The following is a 25,150-nucleotide window of genomic DNA, read 5'->3' as shown; positions in this document are numbered from 1 at the left end:
TCTATACGAAATGGTCTTAGCCATGAATTTCACCACAATGGATTCAAAATATGTTCTAATCAAGGCCTACAGGTTTGAAACCTGTGAAATGATATATTGTTTGTGTCTGTTTGATCTTTTTTAATGAATAAAGGCTTGGGTGGTGAGCATGCAGTGGGGGAGATAATTAGATCTAAATCAGTAACATCAGATTACTGATAAAACAATGATTGCGTCTTGATTACCTTAAAGTAATTGTTGGTTTAGATTCAGATTTAGAGGCTTCTCATGTTACCACAAAAATATCAGCACTCAGCCACCAGTAAATTGATGCTCTTATGATATGGTGGTCTCCATCCATTTTGGCTAACAATAGTTAGATGCATCTCTAAACAAATCATTCAGAAGTGAATCTATAAGGCAAGTCTATCATTCACAATGTTCCTTCTCAGCTAAATAGATGAAATGAATACAGACTCCAAACCAATTGGTGGTGTGTAGCGAGTCTTCATCCTAGTACTTAGTGCCAAATATGTACATACAAAACTTATTTCAAACACCGCAACTTTGGACTCTTACACACCTAGCCGACTGGCACAACTTGTAGTGGCGCGAAGTTTGCCACTATTTGTTCCACCGAAAATTCAACTGAGTGGTCAACAAATGGTCGGGTATACTGGACAGACCTTTCAATAATTGTAACATGTGTGACAATGCACTTTGGTCACCCCATTTTAGACACCTCTTAGGTTGATTGCTACCTATAGAGGTTTTTACCTAAGAGGTACTTTTCTGGTGGTCTACCCAATGTTCTGTGGTCTTTCCCTGTTGTTGTTAGGGACCAAAGACCATTGGGAATATGTTGTGGGAGTACCATATGATGATTTGGACCACTTGAATTCCCTATAACGTAGGGGTGTCTGGGGTCTTCAACTAACAATTTTTTGGCAAATTTCCCTACCTTTGTGGATTGCATCTGTGCCCTGTGCCCTGCCTCCTAGACCCCCCCATAAACCTAATGAAGCTTTTTTTATATAATTGAACAATATATCAAAATTGTATACTTTGTCCAGATGACCTACAGTCATCTCCAACATGCCAGGCGCATAACCCACAACAGATTTCATTATATACCCACTAGACCCGCTCACATCCTCTGGAAAATTGTCCTATGCCCAGTTCAGTTCTACCTAACACTGCTGGTACGTATACTTCAAACCACACACATGTTGGTTCATCACACCCACTCCTCAATGCTCACTCCGCTTGCATCTTGGTAGGAGGCTCCTTCCTGTTTAACCATATTAGCTGCAGTACCTCATGGCCATTTACCTACCTTTGGACCCAGTAGCTTTACTATAACCTTTGTCTATAGTACTCCAGACTTTCACATAGATAGATGAATAGGGATGGCATACCACAGCATTGCAAAAATAATAAGCAGACGAGACCACAAGCTTAATGGGAAGGACCGTAGGTGTGATGTGCCTGCAATAGGGAAGACCGTAAGCTTAATGGGACGGACCATAGGTGTAATATGCATGCTATAGGGAAGACTGTACACTTAATGGGAAGGACCATAGGTATAATATGCATGCTATAGGGAAGACTGCAAGCTTATTGGGACGGACCATAGGTGTACTATTCATGCTATAGGGAATATGCAGGCTTAATGGGACGGACCATAGGTGTAATGTGTATGCAATAGAGAGGACCGTAGGCTTAATGGGACGGACCATAGATGTAATATGCATGCTATAGGGAAGACCACAGGCTTAATGAGACGGACCACAGGTGTAATATGCATGCTATAGGGAAGACCGGAAGTTAATTGGGAAGGACCATAGGGAAGACCACAAACTTATTGGGAAGGACCATAGGTGTACTATTCATATTTTAGGGAAGACCGCACACCACCACCCCCCCTTCAACAGCCTAATCTGACTAGAATTACTCCATTTCTACTAGGAAGACACCATGTCCGATTCTTCCTGAAGAACATGTATGTCACTCAGCTACTATGCACACCACCACCCCCTTTAACAGACTAATCTGACTGGAATTACTCCATTTCTACTAGGGAGACACCATGTCCGATTCTTCCTGAAGAACATGTATGTCACTTGTTACGACAAACGGTCGTGTGCGACTAGGATAATCTAACAGCGACAACCACGACAGTGGTACCGAGTGCTGAGAGTCGTCGGCCTTTACAGACAAGCAAAGGTTGCGTACTCGAACGTAGCTCGTGGTGGTTAACGAGGGGTTACGCTGAGATGATAGCAGAGGTTACAGACAGTGAGAGGCGTCACTGAAGGTACGAGTCGATGTCGAGCAGGTAGCTTTAGCGGGACAAGGAGTTCAGGGAAAACCTAGTTGATTAGACTAGCTTCTGGGTAGTACCTAGTAAGATTAAAGTAAGGAACGTCTACTTGTAATCTTCGACCTTATATAAGGCTACTCTATCGTATCTAAGCTCAGCCTAAAGCTGGGTTCTAATATGCTTATCTATGAGTCAGAGATAGCGTCCATGAGGCGGGCTTCTATCGTAGATAGCGTCCATGCGGTACGCTTCTATCAGAGATAGGATCCACGTGGTATCCTTCTATCAGTACATGAGGCAACACGAGGCTTGCCTTCTATCTTGATAACATAAATAGGTCTTCTAGACCTATGTCGTCATGTCCATGTCACGTGCGGTCCAGACCGCTGACTAAGCCGGCAGTTGCCGCTTATCGTCTATCATCATCTATCTTCATCTATCGTCATAGGGCTGGTGAGACCCTGTATCGTCTATAGCCGTGCGGTGGCAGAGGGCTGTCTGCTGGCGGGGGACTCGTGCCATGTTACTGTAACATTACCCCTCTACTAGCGTCAAAGTCACCGACTTTGAGTATCCTGTGTTCATTGTCAGCTTCCATCGTCGGGGGTGTCGTAGGCGTGGAGACGGCTGGTACGGGGGGAGTTTCTGGTTCGGGCGAAGGCGGTGCTGGGTGTCTAAGCGTGAGGTCCGCGAGCGCTTTATGGTTGTGCTCCCAATCTAAGAGAGCTTCGAAAAACTTCTCTTCATCTCTAAACTCTTGGAGTACGATACGTCCATTGAGCTGAGGGCAGTGGACCGACAGGTGGTCAGGTCCTAGTTCGTCGCAGACTGCAACAAACATAATCTGGACACTTTCTAAACGTGTGTCCGAATCCTCCGCAACGCTTGCAGAGCGTGGTACGGGTAGCGATCTATGGTGGCCGCCTTTCTTCTTAGCGAGCGCACCGGTCTGGATCTTTCTTCAACATGAGGCCTTGCCTCGACTGTTCTGACAGCTTGGTTCGCGATGTCTGGGAAGTCGAGCGGAAGGAGGTGAAGCGCGAGTACGCGAATCCTTTTCTGTAAATGAAGCACGGCAAGTTTCTTCGTGCCTTCATCGAGGTCATCACGATTGGCTACGTCTTCCAGCAGCTTCGTGGTACGGATAATGCAGACAGCAAGGGATGTCCCTGCACCGAGTCTGGCGTCTTGCTCACCAAGGATGTCGTCGATCACTTGGGAGTACATGGGGGTGAGAATAGCGGTCTCGCTGAACGCGTTGTTCTCAATCGTCTTAAGGATGCGTCCGTAGTCGGAGTCCTTAAGTGCAATGCGGATAGTTTCTTCTACAGTAGAGGTCGTCATGATGGTGGGAGGTTCTGGGGAAGGATGTTCTTGGGAGAGGCCTTATATGGCGTCCAGGTCGTTTCCAAGCTCCGCTTGATTCGAGACTTATCTTTTGTTTAAGGTTCTTCTATCGCTATCTATCTAGCCATGAGGCTGAGATCTTCTCGTTATCGGGAACGAGGTACGGTTCTTCACTATCAGAGGGGAGGTGCCGTGATAGGTACGATCTTCGTTAATCCTTTGTTTGATACTTGGGATCAAGGTTCGTCTTCATCAGAGGGTGGTAATCATTGCCATAATGGTACTGGGTGCGTTCCGTTATCTTTTGTCGATATGGTCGGCGGATCTAGAGGGTTCCGAGGGCTTGCAGGAGTTTCCGAGGAGTTCGTCTCATGATAGTTTTACCTCATTCCGGAGGATCGTCTTCTATCTTTTGTTAATCAGAGTCGAAGTCGTTCTGGAGGATTCCGTGGGTAGGGAGTTCGCCTCGTGATAGTTTAGCCTCGTTCCGGAGGATCGTCTTCTTTATCTTTTGTTGAGATCTTTCGGATCTATCTGGATGTCGAAGGGGGTTCTGTGGATAAGAGATCCGCGGGCTTGCAGGAGTTTCCGAGGGTTCGTTCTGTCTCCGGTTCTTCTTCGTTATCTTTTGTTACGATCTATCTTTCAAGATCTATCTGGATATGGAAGGTCATCTTCTATTAACCTTTTGTTGATACTATCTTCATTAGGGTGGAGAAGGTGCGGGGTCCAGGCGTAGGTGCCAAGGCTTGCAGGAGTTTCTTGGGGTCGTCTCGCGAGGAGGGGTCTTCTTAATCTTTGTTGAACGAATCTTCATCGATTGTCGAAGGATCATGGATAAGGGGTTCCAGGGCGATGGGAGCCGTTCGGGGAGTTCGTCCTTTCTCCTAGTTTTACGTCTTCTCGGACGATCATAGTTTTAGGTCGTTGCGGACCGATGCGCAGTTTAGAGCCGTGCTGGGCTGGTCGTAGTTTACCCTCTTTGCGGAGCATCGTGCAGTTTAAGGCCGTGCCGGGCCTGTGCGCAGTTTAAAGCCTTGCCGGGCTCATCGTCGAAGTCGTCATCAGGGATTATCAGAAGTAGTCGGGAAATGGTATTCGTGGTGGGGGGTGTCGTGCGTGAAACGAGAATAAATCAGGGATTTTACCCCCTCAATAAGCCGTTTAGTCTACCATGACTAATCTTCAGTCTAAAAATCGAGGCCGTCGTCAGGGCCTTCGTATTCGATTTCGATTCCTTCGTCATCAACCATGCGCCAAGAGTGCGTCGATGGTTCTTCTAAATCCAACCATATATTTTCAATGGGATTGGAAGCAGGGTGTGGCGCGTAGAGCGCCCGAGGTTCGGAAGCGAGCGTTATTGCTTCGCTTCGGTCATCGTCAGATTCCATATCTGTGAAGCGGATAAATTGCGGTCCGACTTCTTCTTCTTCCTTCTTTACAAGACGAGCAAACTCGTCAGGGTCATTTTCGCTCATATCCTTCAGGCGATGGGCCTCGTTGATAAGACGAACACGTTCTACAAACATGTCGAAGTCTGAGTCGGAAGATGGTTCTGGGGCGGGTTCCCGGTGTTGCATCATTGCATCGATGTTATCAGCGGGGATCTCCGCGGAAGGCATGGAGAGGTTAGGGAATTCGGGATGGGGTTTTCATCGGCTGTGTCGGTATCATCAGCCGGGCTTTCGTAAAACCTGAGTTTCTTGGCTTCAGGTGGTTCTGCCGTCGACACGGCTCTTCCTTTTCCGAGAACGGAGATCGGTTCTCCGGAAAATTCGAATCTAGGGGTCGTCTGAGTTTTCTCTGGTTCAGGGGCCAGTCGGGGTGCCTTCGAGCGAGGCGGTTCTTCTGTCATAACTGCACGTCCTTTTCCGAGGACTGATGCAGGCTCCGCCGAGAACTGATAAGGTCCAGGAGTCTCTTCTTTCATCGGCTGAACAGCCGGTCCGATCTTCTTCGCGGGTGCGTCAGGGATTATATAGTCCGTGATTACCGCAGGTCTTACGACCTTCTTCTGAGTTGTCTCCGGATCAGTGGCCGGTCTCTTCTGCTCGAATCGTTTTGCTGCGAGGTCAATACGAGGCAGCGAATCTTTCTTTACGATTTTCGTAGATCGTGCAGTAGGGGTGGGGAGTTTCACGGATGGCGGGTTTCCGTGCGGTTCCTCTTGAACCGGTACGATCTTCGTCGTGGGTGCCAAGCTCATAGAAGCGAGGCCACTGGAGAAGGCGCGGGGAGTGGTCGGGGACACGGACCTTTTCCTTTTCTGTGCGCCCTTCTTTTCTTCTTTCAGGAAGAGGGGCGTCTTGCCGTTCTTCTTCCGGTCGGAGTCAATCTCCTTTTCTTTTCTTCGGGAATCTACGGTGCTTTTGAGAGTCACCGTACCGTTCGTCCAGTTAATAGCGGGGTTGTGGCTGATAAGCCAGGGTTGTCCGAGCATGAGCTTCTCTTTCGGAGTAAGCTCGGCAAGGTAGAACCGTTCGGTGCATACCCGTTCGTCAATCTGGAAGGAGAGGGTGCAATACCTCTCTATCGGCTTCTTTCCGAAGCTGGATCCGTCAGCGTTAGAGAGCGTGAAAGGCTTCTCTAGCTGGTGCGACGAGATTCTGTGTGTAGCACAGAAGTCCTTGTTGACAAAGGACTGACACGCCCCTGAGTCTACGACCATGGATGTCGCGATGGGAGTGTTTCTCGTTCTGGTCATTAGGGTGGCGTTCACCCGTAATTCGTTCTTCTTAACTCCGGTCTCTTTGATAGAGTTCAACCGGAGGTCTTCTTCGATCATCTTTCTCCGCGGGGTTCTGGGCCATTGTGGGCAGCCCGCGGCTTTGTGGCCAATGACGTGGCATACAAAGCATCTTTTCTCGTTTAGGTAGATACGAGTTTCCTTTCCCGTAAGGTGGGAAGCGGCCAGGGTGTTGCGGGAAGTTGCCATATTGGAGATGGTTATCTTCGTTCTTCGTAGTGTTCCGAGCAGGAAGTTTTCTACTGTGACAGCGGTTCTTATATTCTTGCGACTGGTCAGGCCGGTACGTTTCGGGGTTTCTTCTACAGATCTTCGGTAGCGTTGAAGATAGGTACGATCAGGGATCTGGCGTCACAGATGGGTGACGTGCGAGTTGGACTTTAATCTTTTGTTACGACAAACGGTCGTGTGCGACTAGGATAATCTAACAGCGACAACCACGACAGTGGTACCGAGTGCTGAGAGTCGTCGGCCTTTACAGACAAGCAAAGGTTGCGTACTCGAACGTAGCTCGTGGTGGTTAACGAGGGGTTACGCTGAGATGATAGCAGAGGTTACAGACAGTGAGAGGCGTCACTGAAGGTACGAGTCGATGTCGAGCAGGTAGCTTTAGCGGGACAAGGAGTTCAGGGAAAACCTAGTTGATTAGACTAGCTTCTGGGTAGTACCTAGTAAGATTAAAGTAAGGAACGTCTACTTGTAATCTTCGACCTTATATAAGGCTACTCTATCGTATCTAAGCTCAGCCTAAAGCTGGGTTCTAATATGCTTATCTATGAGTCAGAGATAGCGTCCATGAGGCGGGCTTCTATCGTAGATAGCGTCCATGCGGTACGCTTCTATCAGAGATAGGATCCACGTGGTATCCTTCTATCAGTACATGAGGCAACACGAGGCTTGCCTTCTATCTTGATAACATAAATAGGTCTTCTAGACCTATGTCGTCATGTCCATGTCACGTGCGGTCCAGACCGCTGACTAAGCCGGCAGTTGCCGCTTATCGTCTATCATCATCTATCTTCATCTATCGTCATAGGGCTGGTGAGACCCTGTATCGTCTATAGCCGTGCGGTGGCAGAGGGCTGTCTGCTGGCGGGGGACTCGTGCCATGTTACTGTAACATCACTCAGCTACTACCTTCATGTTCTCTCAATTAATGAATACATATGTAGATGTAGCTCAAAAGTACTCCATTGTTTGCTACTAGTGATGTCTCAGCTCTCGCATACTTCCAGGTCCTTTCAGCAATCAAACACTCTTCATTCTTTGCTCCATCCATCCCTTCAACACTTCATCCAGCCCATGCATTACTGCATGATGGCGAGTGGGTTGGCATTGATGAAGACTGGTATTTGAAACACGTCAAAACAGCTGACTCACGTCCATTGGAATTACAACAATTAATATTTTTATTAGATCCAGCTCAGTCTTCAGCTACAGTCAGTGTTTGTCCAATTTGTTTTTGTTGTCATGGTTGTGACACGTTCATTGCCAGGTCACTGCAGACTCCGCACCTGTCGACCTCGTATCCTTATCACAATCTATTGATAATATCACGCACCATATAGTTCACAGCCTCTCTACCCCATTGGGCGAGATGTACATGTTGCTTTGCCTTCTTGCAAGAGAAGCAGCTAGGCAGACACCGACCCGTATAGAGTCGAGTCATATTACACGCACACTCATTGTACGATTGCTACAGCACTTAGCTCCACATTCATCTGCCTCATTGTTTGGCTCTTTTGGCAACTTATATGGATAACAGTCAGTCACTCTCACATGACATTCAATGCTTTCGCATGAGGTCTACCTTACTTTATTTTCACTTGGTTAATGAATACATGTGTCGTGTGTAGCTACATGTAGCTCGAATGTACTCCATTGGTGAAGTGATTCAAGAGTATGAAGCTGAAAGTAGAGAAGCATGAGAGAGCGGAGTCACAAGACATAGACACCATTGATATTGATCTTTATAATGTTGCACGAGTGCAGAAGACCGTGCACATGAGGAAAAACCACACACAGTAATATTCTTTGATATCAGGTAAGTCTAGACAATTGTGATCAGCATGTAAGATAGAGGACAAAACATAAACCATGAGTCATGGATTACAAAAGCATGTTTGCATATGCATAAGAATTTTAACATGAGTCATCGGCATGCAATGAGTGAGGTAAGTCATAGGCAAGTAGTAGCATAAGTCATGACAAGTATCATAGTCGAGATCAGACAATATGACAGGTGGTTATAAAAGCTGTAAACATCAGTTATACTCAAATTCATCCTCATCTACAGGAGGAAGTAAATGGCAATCCAGAACATGAGCAGGCTGAAGACGTGAGGCATATTGGCGCGAAGATGGAGAGCCCTCAGAGTATGGCACGACTGCCAAACAAGATGGCAAGTGCATAGTGTTTTGGTTCAGGGCAGGTCCCATGCGTGCCTTTGATGAGGCACGAACATATGGCTTAGGATGACTAGGGAATAGACAACAATTAACACAGTAAGATTGGCAACACGGCAACAACATACTTGTGACCCTTGGTGGACTTTATACCCATGCTTGCCCTGTCCTGCAATGTGAAAGTATGTGAGAAATAAAGACAAAGATACAATGTAAAAATACGTACATGGGTCCTGCTCCGATATCTTGCAGCCACCATTCCCGTTTCAATGTCGTCAGCCTCCCTTGCACTTTCATAATCATCACGAGTCCATTTCCTAGTCTCAGAGGCCATTGAGCGGCGGATATCTTCACGTACACAGTTGTACTGGTATCGTCCTGCTGCTACATTCGAACCTTGAGGAGTCGCATGAGGAGATGACAGTGGTGGAGATGACGGTGGGAGATCGTCATCGGACTCATCTGAGTGAATGCTGTGATCCAGGAGTTCATCATGGTCAGTGTGAATAGGGACAGGTGGAATCGAGCGCGAAGCCCTATGTTGTGAGCGTGAAGCCCCATGTTGTGAGCACGAAGCCCCAGAGTTGGAGCACGGAGCCCGATAGTCGGAGCATGGAGCTGCAGGGTACAAGCACAAAGCTTCCTGGTGAGAGCACGAAGCTCCAATAGAGCATGAAGTCCCTGTGTTTAAATGCTCAGTAACATGGGGAGGGAGGTCCTTGATAAATTTCTCCGACTCTTCCAGATGACGTAAAATGATGCCATCTGTGTCGATAACAAGAGGGATTGAGTACACCTCGTGAGAGTATCCAGCAAAGTCTGATAGCTGACCTGTAATGCAAAAAAAATGTTAGTTTATATAGGGTACAGACTACCTGAATACGCATGAGTCCACCCCTTGATAGATAAGATGACATCAGGCTCCTGCACAACCACGCCGCAAGTTCTGCGATTCTTGTTGGACTTCTTTGATTTACCTTTCCGCTTTGTCATCGTGGCTTTCTCTGCATCATCCTCGTCCTCGTCTCGGCCCAACTCAGCCTCATACATGTTGCTGAGATGCATCCTGAGATATGGACCCACTAAGGGGCATAATTGACTTGCAGACAGCGATTTGAGATTAAAATCAGGGCCAGGGGGTGGAACTCCTGCTGGCCAGTCATGAATGCAAAGTTGCATAGAGTAAAGGATGTCAAGCATCCTCATCCACCTGCTGTTCGACATTTTAGAGGGATGACCAGCATCAGCTACCGAAAGCATGTGAGTACACCGACAGCTGAATCTAATAAGACACAAACCAAATGCTTCACTGATGATTAAAGGTGCCACCATGCGATTTCTATCCCTGGCGGATTTGCCGTTGCGCAAGAGGGGAGCATTGGGGACTGCGACAGGCGGTGGGAGAAAACTGAGACTCTTGCCTTCTGCTTGGCAGCCTCCAAGTCCTTGTATCTGTAACGCATCCCATGTATATTAGTATCACATCCCCTCAAAGAAAAAGACAAAAAAACACACTTTAGGATTGTAGTAAGCTCATCTATCAAGCACTTTACATCTACTTGTCGAGCGTCAATGAGAGCCTTCACCATGTTAGACCCTGCAAAAAAGCCAGAGGCCTGCCGACCAGATTCCTCATCTCCTGGATAAATGGTGATACCAGCGATATGGATTCCATAGGTGCGGTACCAATATGAAGCCTTCCAAATATTTAGTCATTGATCAAGTCACCGAAGAACACTTACTGATTTTGCAAACACTTCACGAACTGCTGTCATGAGACTGGATGACTCCCGTGATGAAAGATCCTCAGGGCTGGCGACCACGCTATCCCAATGGTGTTGGATTTTCTTCCATAGGGATGCATGGTTAGGGTCTTTGTACGGGTGGGCATGATAGTGCGCATTTTGCTTGACTTTCCATGATGCCAAGTTCGCTGGAAGGTCATTAATAAACACCGAAACAGTCATGAATACAATAACTTACATTCTTTGGATGGAGGTAGTACAGTCGGGAACCAGGCAGACTCTTTGCGAGTTGCCTTTGTTGCTAGTCATGCCTCGATAAGAATCACCCTCTGGTGTTTCCCAAACTCTTTTCCAATTGCAGTTGCTTCAGCCATAACCCTCTTGCCAAATTCTTCCGTTTTCAAAACGCCTTCTTTGGACAGTCTTCCTGCTTTATGTGTGGCCCCATCCCCATCTTCAGACGTCTGATCTTCATTGCAGCCCTTGGGATCGGCATTGGCATTGTCACTGTGGTCGTCTGCCACCACTGGTCCCTTCTGCTTGTCATTCGCAGACAGTCTGAATGGCCTCGCAGGATCATTAGCACGTTCTGCTTTCTTTCGCTTCTCTTCAAGTTCTGCCCAGTCGCTGTCAGAGTCAGAGCTCTCTGCGTGTTCGCTCTCATGACCAGGAGCATATGATTTGCGGGCACCAGATCTACACGGGCGAATGGTCGTGGGTGCAACTGTGGCAAGACACATTAGTTGCGTACTGATATATATATATAGCAAAATTTAAATTTACCTGCAGTCTTCTCCTGTTTATTCATCACTGCAGTACCATCACATTCACCGTCAGATGGAACTACAATAAAGCATGTTGGTTGTATACCACGAGACATGCCACAAAACTTACCTGCATCTCTCTCCCTTTCATTTGTCATAGTAGTGCCACCACATTCACCGTCAGATAGACCTGCAATAAAATATGTTTGTTGTATACTACGTCATGTGTAGCAAAACTTACCTGCATCTCTCTCCCCTTCATTTGTCGCTGCAACACCACCACATTCACTGTCGGATCTCTCCCCTTCGTCTGTCGCTGCAGCACCACCGCATTCACCGTCGGATCTCTCTCCTTCATTTGTCGCTGTAGCACCACCACATTCACCATTGGATAGAACTGTCACACAACATATTAGTTATTTACTACAAAATGTTTAGTAGTACTTACGTGCAGTCTGCTCTCTGTGGTTCGTTGCTGCAGCAGGTCAGCATTTAAATACATCCTGCATGTGAGCAACACACATACCTGAATCCTCATTGGCATCATTACTAGTACCATCTTCCTCGAGACCAGCTGGACAACAAATTTTAATGAGAGTTGATAGCGAGTAAAAGAACGAGAGAAAACTTACCTGATGGCACATCACCATCTGTGCCATTTGTGGACCCATCAGCAGTGTCAGACAACTGGACCTCGGGACTTTCATTCACGTCACTGCGCTTCTTCCTGCCAAGTGACAAGTGTTTGCTGAAGTTAGAGAAGAAAACATCTTCTTCAGCAGATGATGTCATGGGATCAGAACATTCGGACCTTGGAAGAGGGTGAGCCTTGGGTCGAGGATGCGGCTGATGTTGATTTAGTAGATAATAAAATGACAATTATAAGCTTACACGGTCTTGGGTTTGGGTATTCATGACAGACTTTGGGCCAGCACGAGAGCGAGTTTGCTTTCACGTAGTACGTGTAGAGGCCTTTAGCAATCAGCAGTGGTTGCAGTGCGAACAATAAGTAACACATTACCTGGTTGTCATCAGCATCAGATTCGGCAGCCTTTTGGTCCTTGGACGCGTAAGTGTGAACATAGTCAGGCGGTGGTGGGGCTTTAGTCCGACGCCCCGAACGGGTAACAAGAGGCATTTGAGACTGCTTCCAACGATCACGAAGTTGCCTCAACAGTTTTATTTCACTGACACGAAGTCAGGTAAAGATATGAAAAGCGTGAAAGAGTTGAGAATGTTAGAGTGAATATAGAAGGGGCTGGAAATTTTGACAGTGTCTGAATATCATATCACATTATATACAGCAACCAGACTCTATGAAAATAGTTATTGCATTGATTGAATAATTATCTGGAATGGAACTTACTAGCATATCGGGGTGTCACCCCCAAATAAAGCTAGTAAATGTGGGCCCTTACTCAGGGATGTGTCACAGTAATATAACAGAGCCAAAACAACGGTTGGAATAGAGTTGAGAGATGGTGTGTGGTGTATGAGACATTGAGTTATAAGTTACGGCATTATAAAGGCCGGGAGCAGAAGGTATATAAAATAGTGCGAAGGTACGGTATAATGCACAGGTGGTGAAGAAACTGAATCCAGACTTCGATACACAGTAGAGACACCAGTAGAACCTCCATTTGTGGGGGATGACTGCTATTTCCAATGGTAACGGATGGCGTATGAAAGGGACATGTGAGGGTAGACTCACCTATAAAAAATGGAAAGACAGATGGAATGGACCGCCATAATATGCAGGTATGTGGATGGATGATGATAGTGATCTCTGAGGATTTGGTGCAAGGGTATATCACTAGAAGTAGATATGAGACAAATGTGTACACTCACTGATTAAAGACTGGAAGTGAAGTATGACGCACCAGATTGAACGCACTGTCATAATATGCGAGAAATTAATGACGAGGTTAAAGGACCTGTTTAAACAGATGATTAAGATTTTAGCGTATTCTGAGGATATGGCACTTACCCACAAGATGATAGTCACTCAATCCAGACTTAAGGTCTTTTTGATCCTCGGTGGAGTGTACAAAAAGGATATGTGAGGGCAGATCAGTAGAAGTAGATAAGAAATGTGCTCACTAGTGAAAAACTGAAAGAAGAAAAGCACGACACACCAGGCAGAAAACGGATGCGAGGCACTCCCATGGAAGGTCTTCAACCCTATTGGTGCAGCAACAAATGAGCAACCAGGGCGACCCTCCAGACACGCTGTCTAAGAGTGATAGATCAGCGACACAAAGTCGACTAATCAGGGTTTGAACGGCATGAAGCCAGTTCAGATAGCAAGAGAGGGCCGGGAGTCGGAGTTGAGGCTAAAAGTTGAGGGCCATGATGATCTAATGAGGAGGCAGTGGTGGGCTGGAAGTTGAGGGCGACGATGATCTAATGAGGAGGCAGGACGATAGAGGCAGTGGTGAAGAGTTGAACAAAGTTGGGACTTTCCCACAATTGCACTCGCTACCCAGATTCAGTCGGAATTTCATTGGGGATTTTCCCACTGCGTTTCTATTCAATTCCTTACATTTCTATCTACTGCCATTCATTGTTCCTCTTCTCTCTTCTCATCATCCTTCCTCTCTCTCTCTCGTCCTGCCTCACTAGATCATTGTCGCCCTCAACTTCCAGCCTCAACTCCCAACTCCTGGCCCTCTCTTGCCATCTGAACTGGCTTTGTGCTGTTCAAACCCTGATTAGTCGACTTTGTGTCGCTGATATATCACTCTTAGACTGCGTGTCTGGAGGGTCGCCCTGGTTGCTCATTTGCTGCTGCACCAATAGGGTTGAAGACCTTCTGCGGGAGTGCCTCACATCTGTTTTCTGCCCGGTGTGTCGTGCTTCTCTTCTTTCATCTTGACTCTCAGTCTTTCGCCAGTGAGCGTACATATTTTCTCTTAACTACTTCTGCTGATCTGCCTTCACATGTCCTTTGTGTGGTATCATTGCTGTCGTGGTGAGCAGCAACACAAACTCTCACGATCATATTCTGCAACGCAACACAAGGTACATTGACTTTCACTTTCGTTACGGACATCCACTTACGATTTGTAGCATTCATCATGCCCAATGCTCTGACATTGTTTAAGTCGAATTGCATGCTCTCAGACAGTACATATTTGTCAATCTATCTCTGTCATACACTGATGCTGATGTTTACAACAGGTTGGTTGCAAACTTTCGATGCCCGCGCTGTCGCTGTGCAGGGAAATCTAGTCATTACGACGCCCAGCATGCACTTTGTTCCAGAGTTTCATCACTTTGAAGAAGAAGACCTACAAGCCCGGGCAGATGGTCGCTTCGGCGTTATCGATTGCTTCCAGTGGCCTCAGTCCTATGATGACTCTTTTTGTCATGCTGTTTGCATTCCTCGAAAGGAGGCATTTCCATTCCTGCATCCGCTACATTGGGCCTGGTTCACCCCTAGCCAGGATGATCTTAAGTCCATTCCAGGGAATTCATTTCCTGTAGGCACGCTGGCTCCTGATAAGGTCGATGGCTTGCAGTCCCTTCTCAAACTGGCTGAGCAACGAGTCCGCAATTACAGAAAGGATCAGCCAGGCAGAGGTCAAATCATATACAGTCGCCTCTTGTACCTCCGTCATGCCATTGCACGGTTGAAGTCCCACCCCCTTACTTTTCAAGATCTTCTCATTTTTGTCACCAACGCTCAGCACCTCTTTCTCGACATATACTCTTACATTGACTGGGTACTCATCGCCCAACCTCGTACCACTTTTGGCGTTCACTATGAGGTCAACTTAGGATGGATGGGGGGGTTCGCACAGAGCAGCGACATCTGCGAGAAGTTATTATGCGCTGGCATCCCAGCTTGGTATGTCCGTGCAAGCGCATATATACCCCTGAAAATGATGGTCGTTGAACCGGTCTTACTCACACGCCTGGATCACATCATTATTGCCATGTATGCAGAGGGCAGAAAAATCCACCCATTTGAAGTCATCTACTGCGGTCAAGGTGGTTGCAATCATCATATGCACATTTGCCGCCTATATGCAAGCACGACATACCAAGATCCCGAGTCTGACAAATCCTCTCAACCGTCGTCCAGCTCGAGTCGTCCTGCTTCTGGTCCCAAATTATCTGCTCTTGGCAAGGCGCCTAAACAGAAGGGCAAACAATGCCACCGGCCTTGTATGTATCCTTTTTTCTTTGTATATGTTGCATGCTCACGCAATTTTCAGACTTCATCGAAGCTCACCCTACACAGTCAGGTAAATCTAGGGATAAGTGGAAAGATCCTGAGACTCCTTTCCTTCCACTGCCGAACCTGCATTGGGAAGGCACCATGAAAACTGTCATTAAGGACGAGTCTCATGTTCACACACCCTACGTTATTGATCGGGGGTATAGATTCCCTGAACCCGCTCTCCTCCTTGGTCCCAAGTTGCCTGAACAATTGCAACTATACCTTGCCAACTGGCTCGCTGCTCGTCCACTGTGGATTGGCCGAGTTGATCATGATCCTCCATGCACTTATCCCACTCCTCAGCTCTGGCGTGATTTCCTCGGTAGCGTCCCTTCTGTCCAACCACAATCTTTCAAAGGGAAAGAGCCAGACGAAAAGAGTCTTACAGCCACCAAGAAGGGGAAGCGAGCAATGCGGGACTTATTCGGCGATGACCTGTTGGAAACTCAGGGTGATATATTTTCGCCAGAAGGAGTTGTTGAATTTCGGGGTGAACAAGTCTCCATCGCTAGTCTCGCCATCGCTTCTGGTCCAGAAGATCACCTGGGAGTTATTTGAACTTGGCTTTCGGTACGATTTGAGGGATCTTGATCATTACTTGGCACGGGAATGTTGGAACAATGATGCCATTGGTCATGAGCAGCTCCTCCATAGCATCTTCCCGGGCGAGGCTGGTTTGGTGATGTGGTCAGAGTCGTTTCTGTCAGAGAACTATGGGTTGTGGAACAACACCTTGATGGGCTGTCTTCCTTACCTTGAGAATTTCCAGAGACTGCTTTGCGATTGGGATGATGTTCTGCCTTGTCTTATGACACCACTGACCTCGGACAATTTCACAGATACATACTCCTGGGAAGTCAGGCGCGCAGCGGCGACATTTTACATTCAAACATTCTTCGATCATTTCAGCAGGCCTCCCATTGTGCCCCACTTGCTTCCCATGCAATTGTAATCTCATAATTTCGCTGTTTTTGTCTTTTGCCTGTAGCAATGTTTTGCAGTTTCGTTACCTCATCATTATATGTTTGATTGATGTTGCTGTATTCCTGCTAGTTGAATTTGCATGACATAATCAGCAACACTGCCTCCAGCATTATTTGATGTTCCTGTGCAATGTAGGACACTCCATTACTTGACTTTGTAGGGCCACAGCATGGACTTCCATTTGTAGGCTTCTCGTCCTCTCATCTGTTTGCTCTCATTCATGTATCCTCTGTTTCCAAGCTCCTTTTTCATTCTGCGAGTCCCATCAAAACATATATCTGGTTCAGTTGGTCGCACACCAAAATTCTCCTATTGGGCTAGCGCAGTTACTGACATAATTACATCATGACATTGAAATGCAGATGACAAGATGTCTGACTATGTAGGGTTCCTGACCCGAAGGACTTGCTCTGATGCGATTATGGACATTTGCCTTGAGGGCTTTGTCTTCCAACTCCCAGTGTATCCACCACCACCGCCAGTTATTCTATTGAACTCTCCTCAACTGCCCGTCGGTCCACCCAGTGTCCACTACAATTAATCACTGCCATTGAACTCTGCTGGACTGCGCGTCCATGAATTGAGGTTCTCCAATTGACTTTGTGTCATTGTTTCTCTTCCTTGTAAGACTTCGGGTCTTAAGGAAGTTCGTCATGGTGGTCCGCCATCCGAAGCCTCAACGTCATAGAGCAACCACCCTCGATTCACCATTGCCTCCGTCAACACAACAATCGAGCACTATTATTTGTGAACCTTGGATGGTCAAGAAATGGAAACGCCCCCACAAGACTAAGAAGCTGAACCTTCATCTTCCTGGCCCACCTCCTGTCTTGATTATGCCAGGACGACGACATTTATCACAGCAAATTTTACCTCGTTCATTGTCCATGTCTAGGACAGAACTAGAACACAAGGATGATGAAGCGATCATTCCATTCCGCGACTCCCTGCATTTCTCTGACCATCCTGTTCCCCGTCATCTCACCAGCTCGCAGAAAAGGGCCAATCAATGGCGCAGATGGTCAGAAGACATCATTCTGCGCATGATAGTGCCCTATCTATCTTATATCGAGGAGACTTTATCGCTACGCCATGCCAACATACCAGGAGAACACCATTCAAATGATGGAGAGTGCGGCACTGGGTGCAGAACTCGTAGTATCAAGGTTGCATGTGTACTTTTCGACGGTATGTTATCGTCTTTCTTGTCTTCTAACTTTGGTCTGATGTACATTACAGCTTTCGAAGGAATCACCATCATCGCCTGTCCTTGTTTTCCCGCCCCGCTTCAGCTTCTTCGTCGCGGCCTTTTTCCATGTGCGCCCATGGTTCCATCTCTGGCAGTAGACTTATGAGTTCTGGAGTTCGTTCGCCTCCTCTTCATTCGTCAGTCCCCCAACCAAACTGCTTGGTGCGATGCTCTGGAGACCTTTCTTGATGGAATGAGGTACAAGTTGACATCAAAGGTCAGTATTTCCCTGCTCACGGGTGCGCCTGTATACTTAACCTTCTTTCAGAATAGCTTGCGGCATCGCTTCAGCAATGCATTTCACTGGTACTGGGTCTTGACTGTGTTGGCTCGGGATCACATCTCTACCCTCATTACTGATGCCCGGAAGGACGGTTCTTGTGTGGACCAGCCTAGTGAGTATCTTCGTTCACGGTGCCCACTCTGTTTCGGAGGGAACGATTGGCGAAATGAAGTGAGAGGTTCTCCTTCCATGTGCATCATTTATTATGACTCTACTGCACCAGTTGACCATTTCCAGGCCAAATATTATTGTTTGCATTGACGTGTGCTTCACACAAAAACATTCCACAAATCCTCATGGTGCTACTGGCAACGATCCTCCTAACCCAACATTGTCTTTCTTTCTACCGACGGCCGATGTGAACGCAATGGAAGATTGTGTTTAAAGGTGTCGTGGAGAAAGTCGTCAAGCAAGGGCCTCCAGGGCGGAGCCAGACAAAGATTGCTATGAAGAGGGCATGCATGTACCAGTGTCAGTCTTGAACGGGTGTGGAGACTCTTTCATCACTGCAGACAAAAAGCGAGAGAAGGCAAGTACTCGCTTCTTTATTGATACAGGCCTGATGGCCTTGCTTTGTAGACACGATCGTGTACTGTGGGTCGCGAACCTCACATCGGCGGGAGAAAAACAACACTATGCACTTGCTCTATTGGACCGGTTGTTTAAACATCTCCCTGCTCAGATGACCATTGGGCTTCTATATGACATTGGATGCCAGCTCGAATGGAGCTGTCGCAAGTGGAAGTTTATGGACAACTCTATTCTATCTCGCATTGCGTTTTCTGTTGCCATATTCCATGCCTATGGTCACCAGTGGCCTTGTCAGATCATCTACCACCCCAGGAAGCAAGAAGGATTTGGACTGTCTGACGGTGAAGGATGCGAACAACTGTGGAGTTTCCTCAAGCCCCTCATCCCCTCCTTGCGTGTTTCTGGGGTACGTATGCTCTATTTGTATTATTCTATGTATCTTACTCTTCGCTATGAAGTTTAATCAGCGGCTTTTCGTCCTCGACACACAAATTCGTCATCTGGACTCGAAATCATTACAAGGGTTTGAACATTGGCTCCATCGGCGCTGGATCCACTGTCAAATGAAGAAAAACGGTGCACTGGACAGTTTACATGACTTACAGGTGGACGAACATATGCTTTGTGTAGAATGGAAGGCTCAGGTTGATCACCAGACGAAACCTGCACCACGTACATCTGTAATGACCAAATGTTCTAAGAGTCCTGAACTGAACCTTACGTAGGACAATCTAGAAACAAGGCAGCGGAGGTTATTACTACCGTCCTAGCACTGGAGAAGACCCTAGAAGCTCAGGAGGCTTCTATCTGTGAGCTCGAGATGCAGCTCCATGGTGGCCGTGTCCCTGACATTGTCGAGTTCAACCTGCAGCTTGCAGACATCCGCTCACGGTGAGTGAAAACTGCTGACACTCTCCGATGATGTCAAGCTGCGCTTGGAACAGAGTACAAGGTCAACCTGGAGAAGATAAAGAAGGATATTTATCTTACGGTTCGCTTGAATGCCCTTGCAGTCAAAACTCGTATTCGCGACTGCCTTCGTCAATGCAAGTTTGAGTTGGAGAGACTTGAGAGATCATACAGAGCAACAATCAATGGTGCATTGACGATTTGACCAGACTGGTGCACATCTCATAATTTTCCAGCTGAGCACAAGCTTCATGCCAATACTCAGCAGTCGATCAAGCGGCGAGAGCCTGGCATCCTCAAATTAGTTTCAATGTACAATGGTTTGTGTTCCCAACTACGATCTCTTATATGCCAGTGTCAAGCACCTCCTTATGCTGTTATGCCTCACATCATCCTGCGTGATGGCATCTTTCTGCTTGATGTTGATGATGACACTATAGTGCCGCCAGCATGGCTATCAGATGATGCCGTCTGAAATGGTATCCGCTTGCAACTTGAGGTTGATCGGTGTATGGAGGAGGAAGCTCAACTGATGCGTGAGAGGGCTGTCATTCAAGAATGGATGTTGGCGGAGTGGGGGGCCATAAGAGGTGCCTCGAACAATGCAGGTATGTGTGTCCTTACAATGTTATCAATGGTTGTTAGTGACGTTGCAGTGACAGACACAGTCATATCTTTCCACCTTCGGTCTTGTGCAGATGAACTCATCAACATATGTGTAGTCTGGAAGAAAAAGGTTCAGTGTATTCCTTGCACATGGCCAGTTGGTGAGAGCTGGGGACCCTCTGATGAAGCATTGCTTTAGGCAGCTTGTGATCAAGTGCAGTCATCATTTCGTGATGAGGATGATGCCGAGAGTGTGGAAGGGGAGGAAGGTGATTGTGAGGGAGACCTGGAATATGGTGAGATCGGAGATGAGGAACTGATGGATGCTATTGAAGACATTGCACTAGCGGACGAGTACAGGTATGATCACAGTAATGAGTTATTGGATGACACGGATGACATTGATGATCACTTTATGCCTTCCTCCCCTATTAAATTGTCAAATAAATGTCGGTGCATATAGAATTTATAGTTTTCGGTCCTCCATTAAATTGTCAAATAAATGTTGGCACATATAGAATTTATAGTTGTCACTTGGTTTTGGCTGACAGATGTGTGAGAATGTATTATACAGTAGCTACTAGTGATGTCTCAGCTCCAAGCTGCATTTTTCAGAAAATGAGCATAACATGCTGGATAAAATTCCTAAATTCATGAAAATATTTATGGACATAGATTGAGCCAAAATCTGGGAGGCATATAAGGGGAATTCTTACTGTTATGCATCATTGTCTTGTTACTGAGCGTTTAAACACAGGGACTTCATGCTCTATTGGAGCTTCGTGCTCTCACCAGGAAGCTTTGTGCTTGTACCCTGCAGCTCCATGCTCCGACTATCGGGCTCCGTGCTCCAACTCTGGGGCTTCGTGCTCACAACATGGGGCTTCACGCTCACAACATAGGGCTTCGCGCTCGATTCCACCTGTCCCTATTCACACTGACCATGATGAACTCCTGGATCACAGCATTCACTCAGATGAGTCCGATGACGATCTCCCACCGTCATCTCCACCACTGTCATCTCCTCATGCGACTCCTCAAGGTTCGAATGTAGCAGCAGGACGATACCAGTACAACTGTGTACGTGAAGATATCCGCCGCTCAATGGCCTCTGAGACTAGGAAATGGACTCGTGATGATTATGAAAGTGCAAGGGAGGCTGACGACATTGAAACGGGAATGGTGGCTGCAAGATATCGGAGCAGGACCCATGTACGTATTTTTACATTGTATCTTTGTCTTTATTTCTCACATACTTTCACATTGCAGGACAGGGCAAGCATGGGTATAAAGTCCACCAAGGGTCACAAGTATGTTGTTGCCGTGTTGCCAATCTTACTGTGTTAATTGTTGTCTATTCCCTAGTCATCCTAAGCCATATGTTCGTGCCTCATCAAAGGCACGCATGGGACCTGCCCTGAACCAAAACACTATGCACTTGCCATCTTGTTTGGCAGTCGTGCCATACTCTGAGGGCTCTCCATCTTCGCGCCAATATGCCTCACGTCTTCAGCCTGCTCATGTTCTGGATTGCCATTTACTTCCTCCTGTAGATGAGGATGAATTTGAGTATAACTGATGTTTACAGCTTTTATAACCACCTGTCATATTGTCTGATCTCGACTATGATACTTGTCATGACTTATGCTACTACTTGCCTATGACTTACCTCACTCATTGCATGCCGATGACTCATGTTAAAATTCTTATGCATATGCAAACATGCTTTTGTAATCCATGACTCATGGTTTATGTTTTGTCCTCTATCTTACATGCTGATCACAATTGTCTAGACTTACCTGATATCAAAGAATATTACTGTGTGTGGTTTTTCCTCATGTGCACGGTCTTCTGCACTCGTGCAACATTATAAAGATCAATATCAATGGTGTCTATGTCTTGTGACTCCGCTCTCTCATGCTTCTCTACTTTCAGCTTCATACTCTTGAATCACTTCACCAATGGAGTACATTCGAGCTACATGTAGCTACACACGACACATGTATTCATTAACCAAGTGAAAATAAAGTAAGGTAGACCTCATGCGAAAGCATTGAATGTCATGTGAGAGTGACTGACTGTTATCCATATAAGTTGCCAAAAGAGCCAAACAATGAGGCAGATGAATGTGGAGCTAAGTGCTGTAGCAATCGTACAATGAGTGTGCGTGTAATATGACTCGACTCTATACGGGTCGGTGTCTGCCTAGCTGCTTCTCTTGCAAGAAGGCAAAGCAACATGTACATCTCGCCCAATGGGGTAGAGAGGCTGTGAACTATATGGTGCGTGATATTATCAATAGATTGTGATAAGGATACGAGGTCGACAGGTGCGGAGTCTGCAGTGACCTGGCAATGAACGTGTCACAACCATGACAACAAAAACAAATTGGACAAACACTGACTGTAGCTGAAGACTGAGCTGGATCTAATAAAAATATTAATTGTTGTAATTCCAATGGACGTGAGTCAGCTGTTTTGACGTGTTTCAAATACCAGTCTTCATCAATGCCAACCCACTCGCCATCATGCAGTAATGCATGGGCTGGATGAAGTGTTGAAGGGATGGATGGAGCAAAGAATGAAGAGTGTTTGATTGCTGAAAGGACCTGGAAGTATGCGAGAGCTGAGACATCACTAGTAGCAAACAATGGAGTACTTTTGAGCTACATCTACATATGTATTCATTAATTGAGAGAACATGAAGGTAGTAGCTGAGTGACATACATGTTCTTCAGGAAGAATCGGACATGGTGTCTCCCTAGTAGAAATGGAGTAATTCCAGTCAGATTAGTCTGTTAAAGGGGGTGGTGGTGTGCATAGTAGCTGAGTGACATACATGTTCTTCAGGAAGAATCGGACATGGTGTCTTCCTAGTAGAAATGGAGTAATTCTAGTCAGATTAGGCTGTTGAAGGGGGGGTGGTGGTGTGCGGTCTTCCCTAAAATATGAATAGTACACCTATGGTCCTTCCCAATAAGTTTGTGGTCTTCCCTATGGTCCTTCCCAATTAACTTCCGGTCTTCCCTATAGCATGCATATTACACCTGTGGTCCGTCTCATTAAGCCTGTGGTCTTCCCTATAGCATGCATATTACATCTATGGTCCGTCCCATTAAGCCTACGGTCCTCTCTATTGCATACACATTACACCTATGGTCCGTCCCATTAAGCCTGCATATTCCCTATAGCATGAATAGTACACCTATGGTCCGTCCCAATAAGCTTGCAGTCTTCCCTATAGCATGCATATTATACCTATGGTCCTTCCCATTAAGTGTACAGTCTTCCCTATAGCATGCATATTACACCTATGGTCCGTCCCATTAAGCTTACGGTCTTCCCTATTGCAGGCACATCACACCTACGGTCCTTCCCATTAAGCTTGTGGTCTCGTCTGCTTATTATTTTTGCAATGCTGTGGTATGCCATCCCTATTCATCTATCTATGTGAAAGTCTGGAGTACTATAGACAAAGGTTATAGTAAAGCTACTGGGTCCAAAGGTAGGTAAATGGCCATGAGGTACTGCAGCTAATATGGTTAAACAGGAAGGAGCCTCCTACCAAGATGCAAGCGGAGTGAGCATTGAGGAGTGGGTGTGATGAACCAACATGTGTGTGGTTTGAAGTATACGTACCAGCAGTGTTAGGTAGAACTGAACTGGGCATAGGACAATTTTCCAGAGGATGTGAGCGGGTCTAGTGGGTATATAATGAAATCTGTTGTGGGTTATGCGCCTGGCATGTTGGAGATGACTGTAGGTCATCTGGACAAAGTATACAATTTTGATATATTGTTCAATTATATAAAAAAAGCTTCATTAGGTTTATGGGGGGGTCTAGGAGGCAGGGCACAGGGCACAGATGCAATCCACAAAGGTAGGGAAATTTGCCAAAAAATTGTTAGTTGAAGACCCCAGACACCCCTACGTTATAGGGAATTCAAGTGGTCCAAATCATCATATGGTACTCCCACAACATATTCCCAATGGTCTTTGGTCCCTAACAACAACAGGGAAAGACCACAGAACATTGGGTAGACCACCAGAAAAGTACCTCTTAGGTAAAAACCTCTATAGGTAGCAATCAACCTAAGAGGTGTCTAAAATGGGGTGACCAAAGTGCATTGTCACACATGTTACAATTATTGAAAGGTCTGTCCAGTATACCCGACCATTTGTTGACCACTCAGTTGAATTTTCGGTGGAACAAATAGTGGCAAACTTCGCGCCACTACAAGTTGTGCCAGTCGGCTAGGTGTGTAAGAGTCCAAAGTTGCGGTGTTTGAAATAAGTTTTGTATGTACATATTTGGCACTAAGTACTAGGATGAAGACTCGCTACACACCACCAATTGGTTTGGAGTCTGTATTCATTTCATCTATTTAGCTGAGAAGGAACATTGTGAATGATAGACTTGCCTTATAGATTCACTTCTGAATGATTTGTTTAGAGATGCATCTAACTATTGTTAGCCAAAATGGATGGAGACCACCATATCATAAGAGCATCAATTTACTGGTGGCTGAGTGCTGATATTTTTGTGGTAACATGAGAAGCCTCTAAATCTGAATCTAAACCAACAATTACTTTAAGGTAATCAAGACGCAATCATTGTTTTATCAGTAATCTGATGTTACTGATTTAGATCTAATTATCTCCCCCACTGCATGCTCACCACCCAAGCCTTTATTCATTAAAAAAGATCAAACAGACACAAACAATATATCATTTCACAGGTTTCAAACCTGTAGGCCTTGATTAGAACATATTTTGAATCCATTGTGGTGAAATTCATGGCTAAGACCATTTCGTATAGAAAAAATGTAACATTCAATGGGTTTCAAACCTGTTACACTTTAATAGAAACAGATTTTGATTCTGTTATGACAACCACTTTGCTAGACACAACTCTGATCAGCTTGCAAGCAAACTGACAATGAGCATATGTCAAGGTGTGTTTTCATAAAAAAATAAATTTTATCATTAGCAGGTTTCAAACCTGCACAGTCCAAGAGAAACAAATTTTGACTCTGATAATTGCTTGGCAATTTG

At 46.1% G+C, this 25,150-nt stretch overlaps 3 protein-coding genes across 3 annotated transcripts; 2 read left to right on the top strand and 1 right to left on the bottom strand.

Annotated features, from left to right (window-relative positions):
• Positions 1 to 2,825: 2,825 nt before the first annotated feature.
• F5147DRAFT_769994 (uncharacterized protein) lies at positions 2,826 to 3,646 on the bottom strand (the record flags this gene model as incomplete). The annotated part of the gene is made up of 2 exons (XM_041441101.1): positions 2,826 to 3,251; positions 3,296 to 3,646. 2 exons carry the CDS (start codon positions 3,644 to 3,646, stop codon positions 2,826 to 2,828), a joined length of 777 nt encoding a protein of 258 aa, XP_041296624.1.
• Positions 3,647 to 14,386: 10,740 nt separating this feature from the next.
• F5147DRAFT_769990 (uncharacterized protein) lies at positions 14,387 to 16,092 on the top strand (the record flags this gene model as incomplete). Its single annotated transcript, XM_041441100.1, has 3 exons — positions 14,387 to 14,435; positions 14,490 to 15,479; positions 15,530 to 16,092. The coding sequence occupies 3 exons, from the start codon at positions 14,387 to 14,389 to the stop codon at positions 16,090 to 16,092; spliced, it is 1,602 nt and encodes a 533-aa protein (XP_041296623.1).
• Positions 16,093 to 17,405: 1,313 nt separating this feature from the next.
• Positions 17,406 to 20,559, top strand: F5147DRAFT_743849 (uncharacterized protein; the record flags this gene model as incomplete). Its single annotated transcript, XM_041439633.1, has 13 exons — positions 17,406 to 17,706; positions 17,758 to 17,861; positions 17,883 to 17,984; positions 18,036 to 18,241; positions 18,288 to 18,383; positions 18,438 to 18,987; positions 19,040 to 19,253; positions 19,307 to 19,414; positions 19,511 to 19,678; positions 19,727 to 19,959; positions 19,990 to 20,102; positions 20,136 to 20,253; positions 20,296 to 20,559. The coding sequence occupies 13 exons, from the start codon at positions 17,406 to 17,408 to the stop codon at positions 20,557 to 20,559; spliced, it is 2,577 nt and encodes an 858-aa protein (XP_041296622.1).
• Positions 20,560 to 25,150: the final 4,591 nt, after the last annotated feature.

The sequence above is a fragment of the Suillus discolor genome (assembly GCF_016758755.1).
Source record: "Suillus discolor strain FC423 chromosome Unknown F5147scaffold_9, whole genome shotgun sequence".
NCBI lineage: Eukaryota > Fungi > Basidiomycota > Agaricomycetes > Boletales > Suillaceae > Suillus > Suillus discolor.
This window is presented reverse-complemented; position numbering and strand designations above follow the sequence as displayed.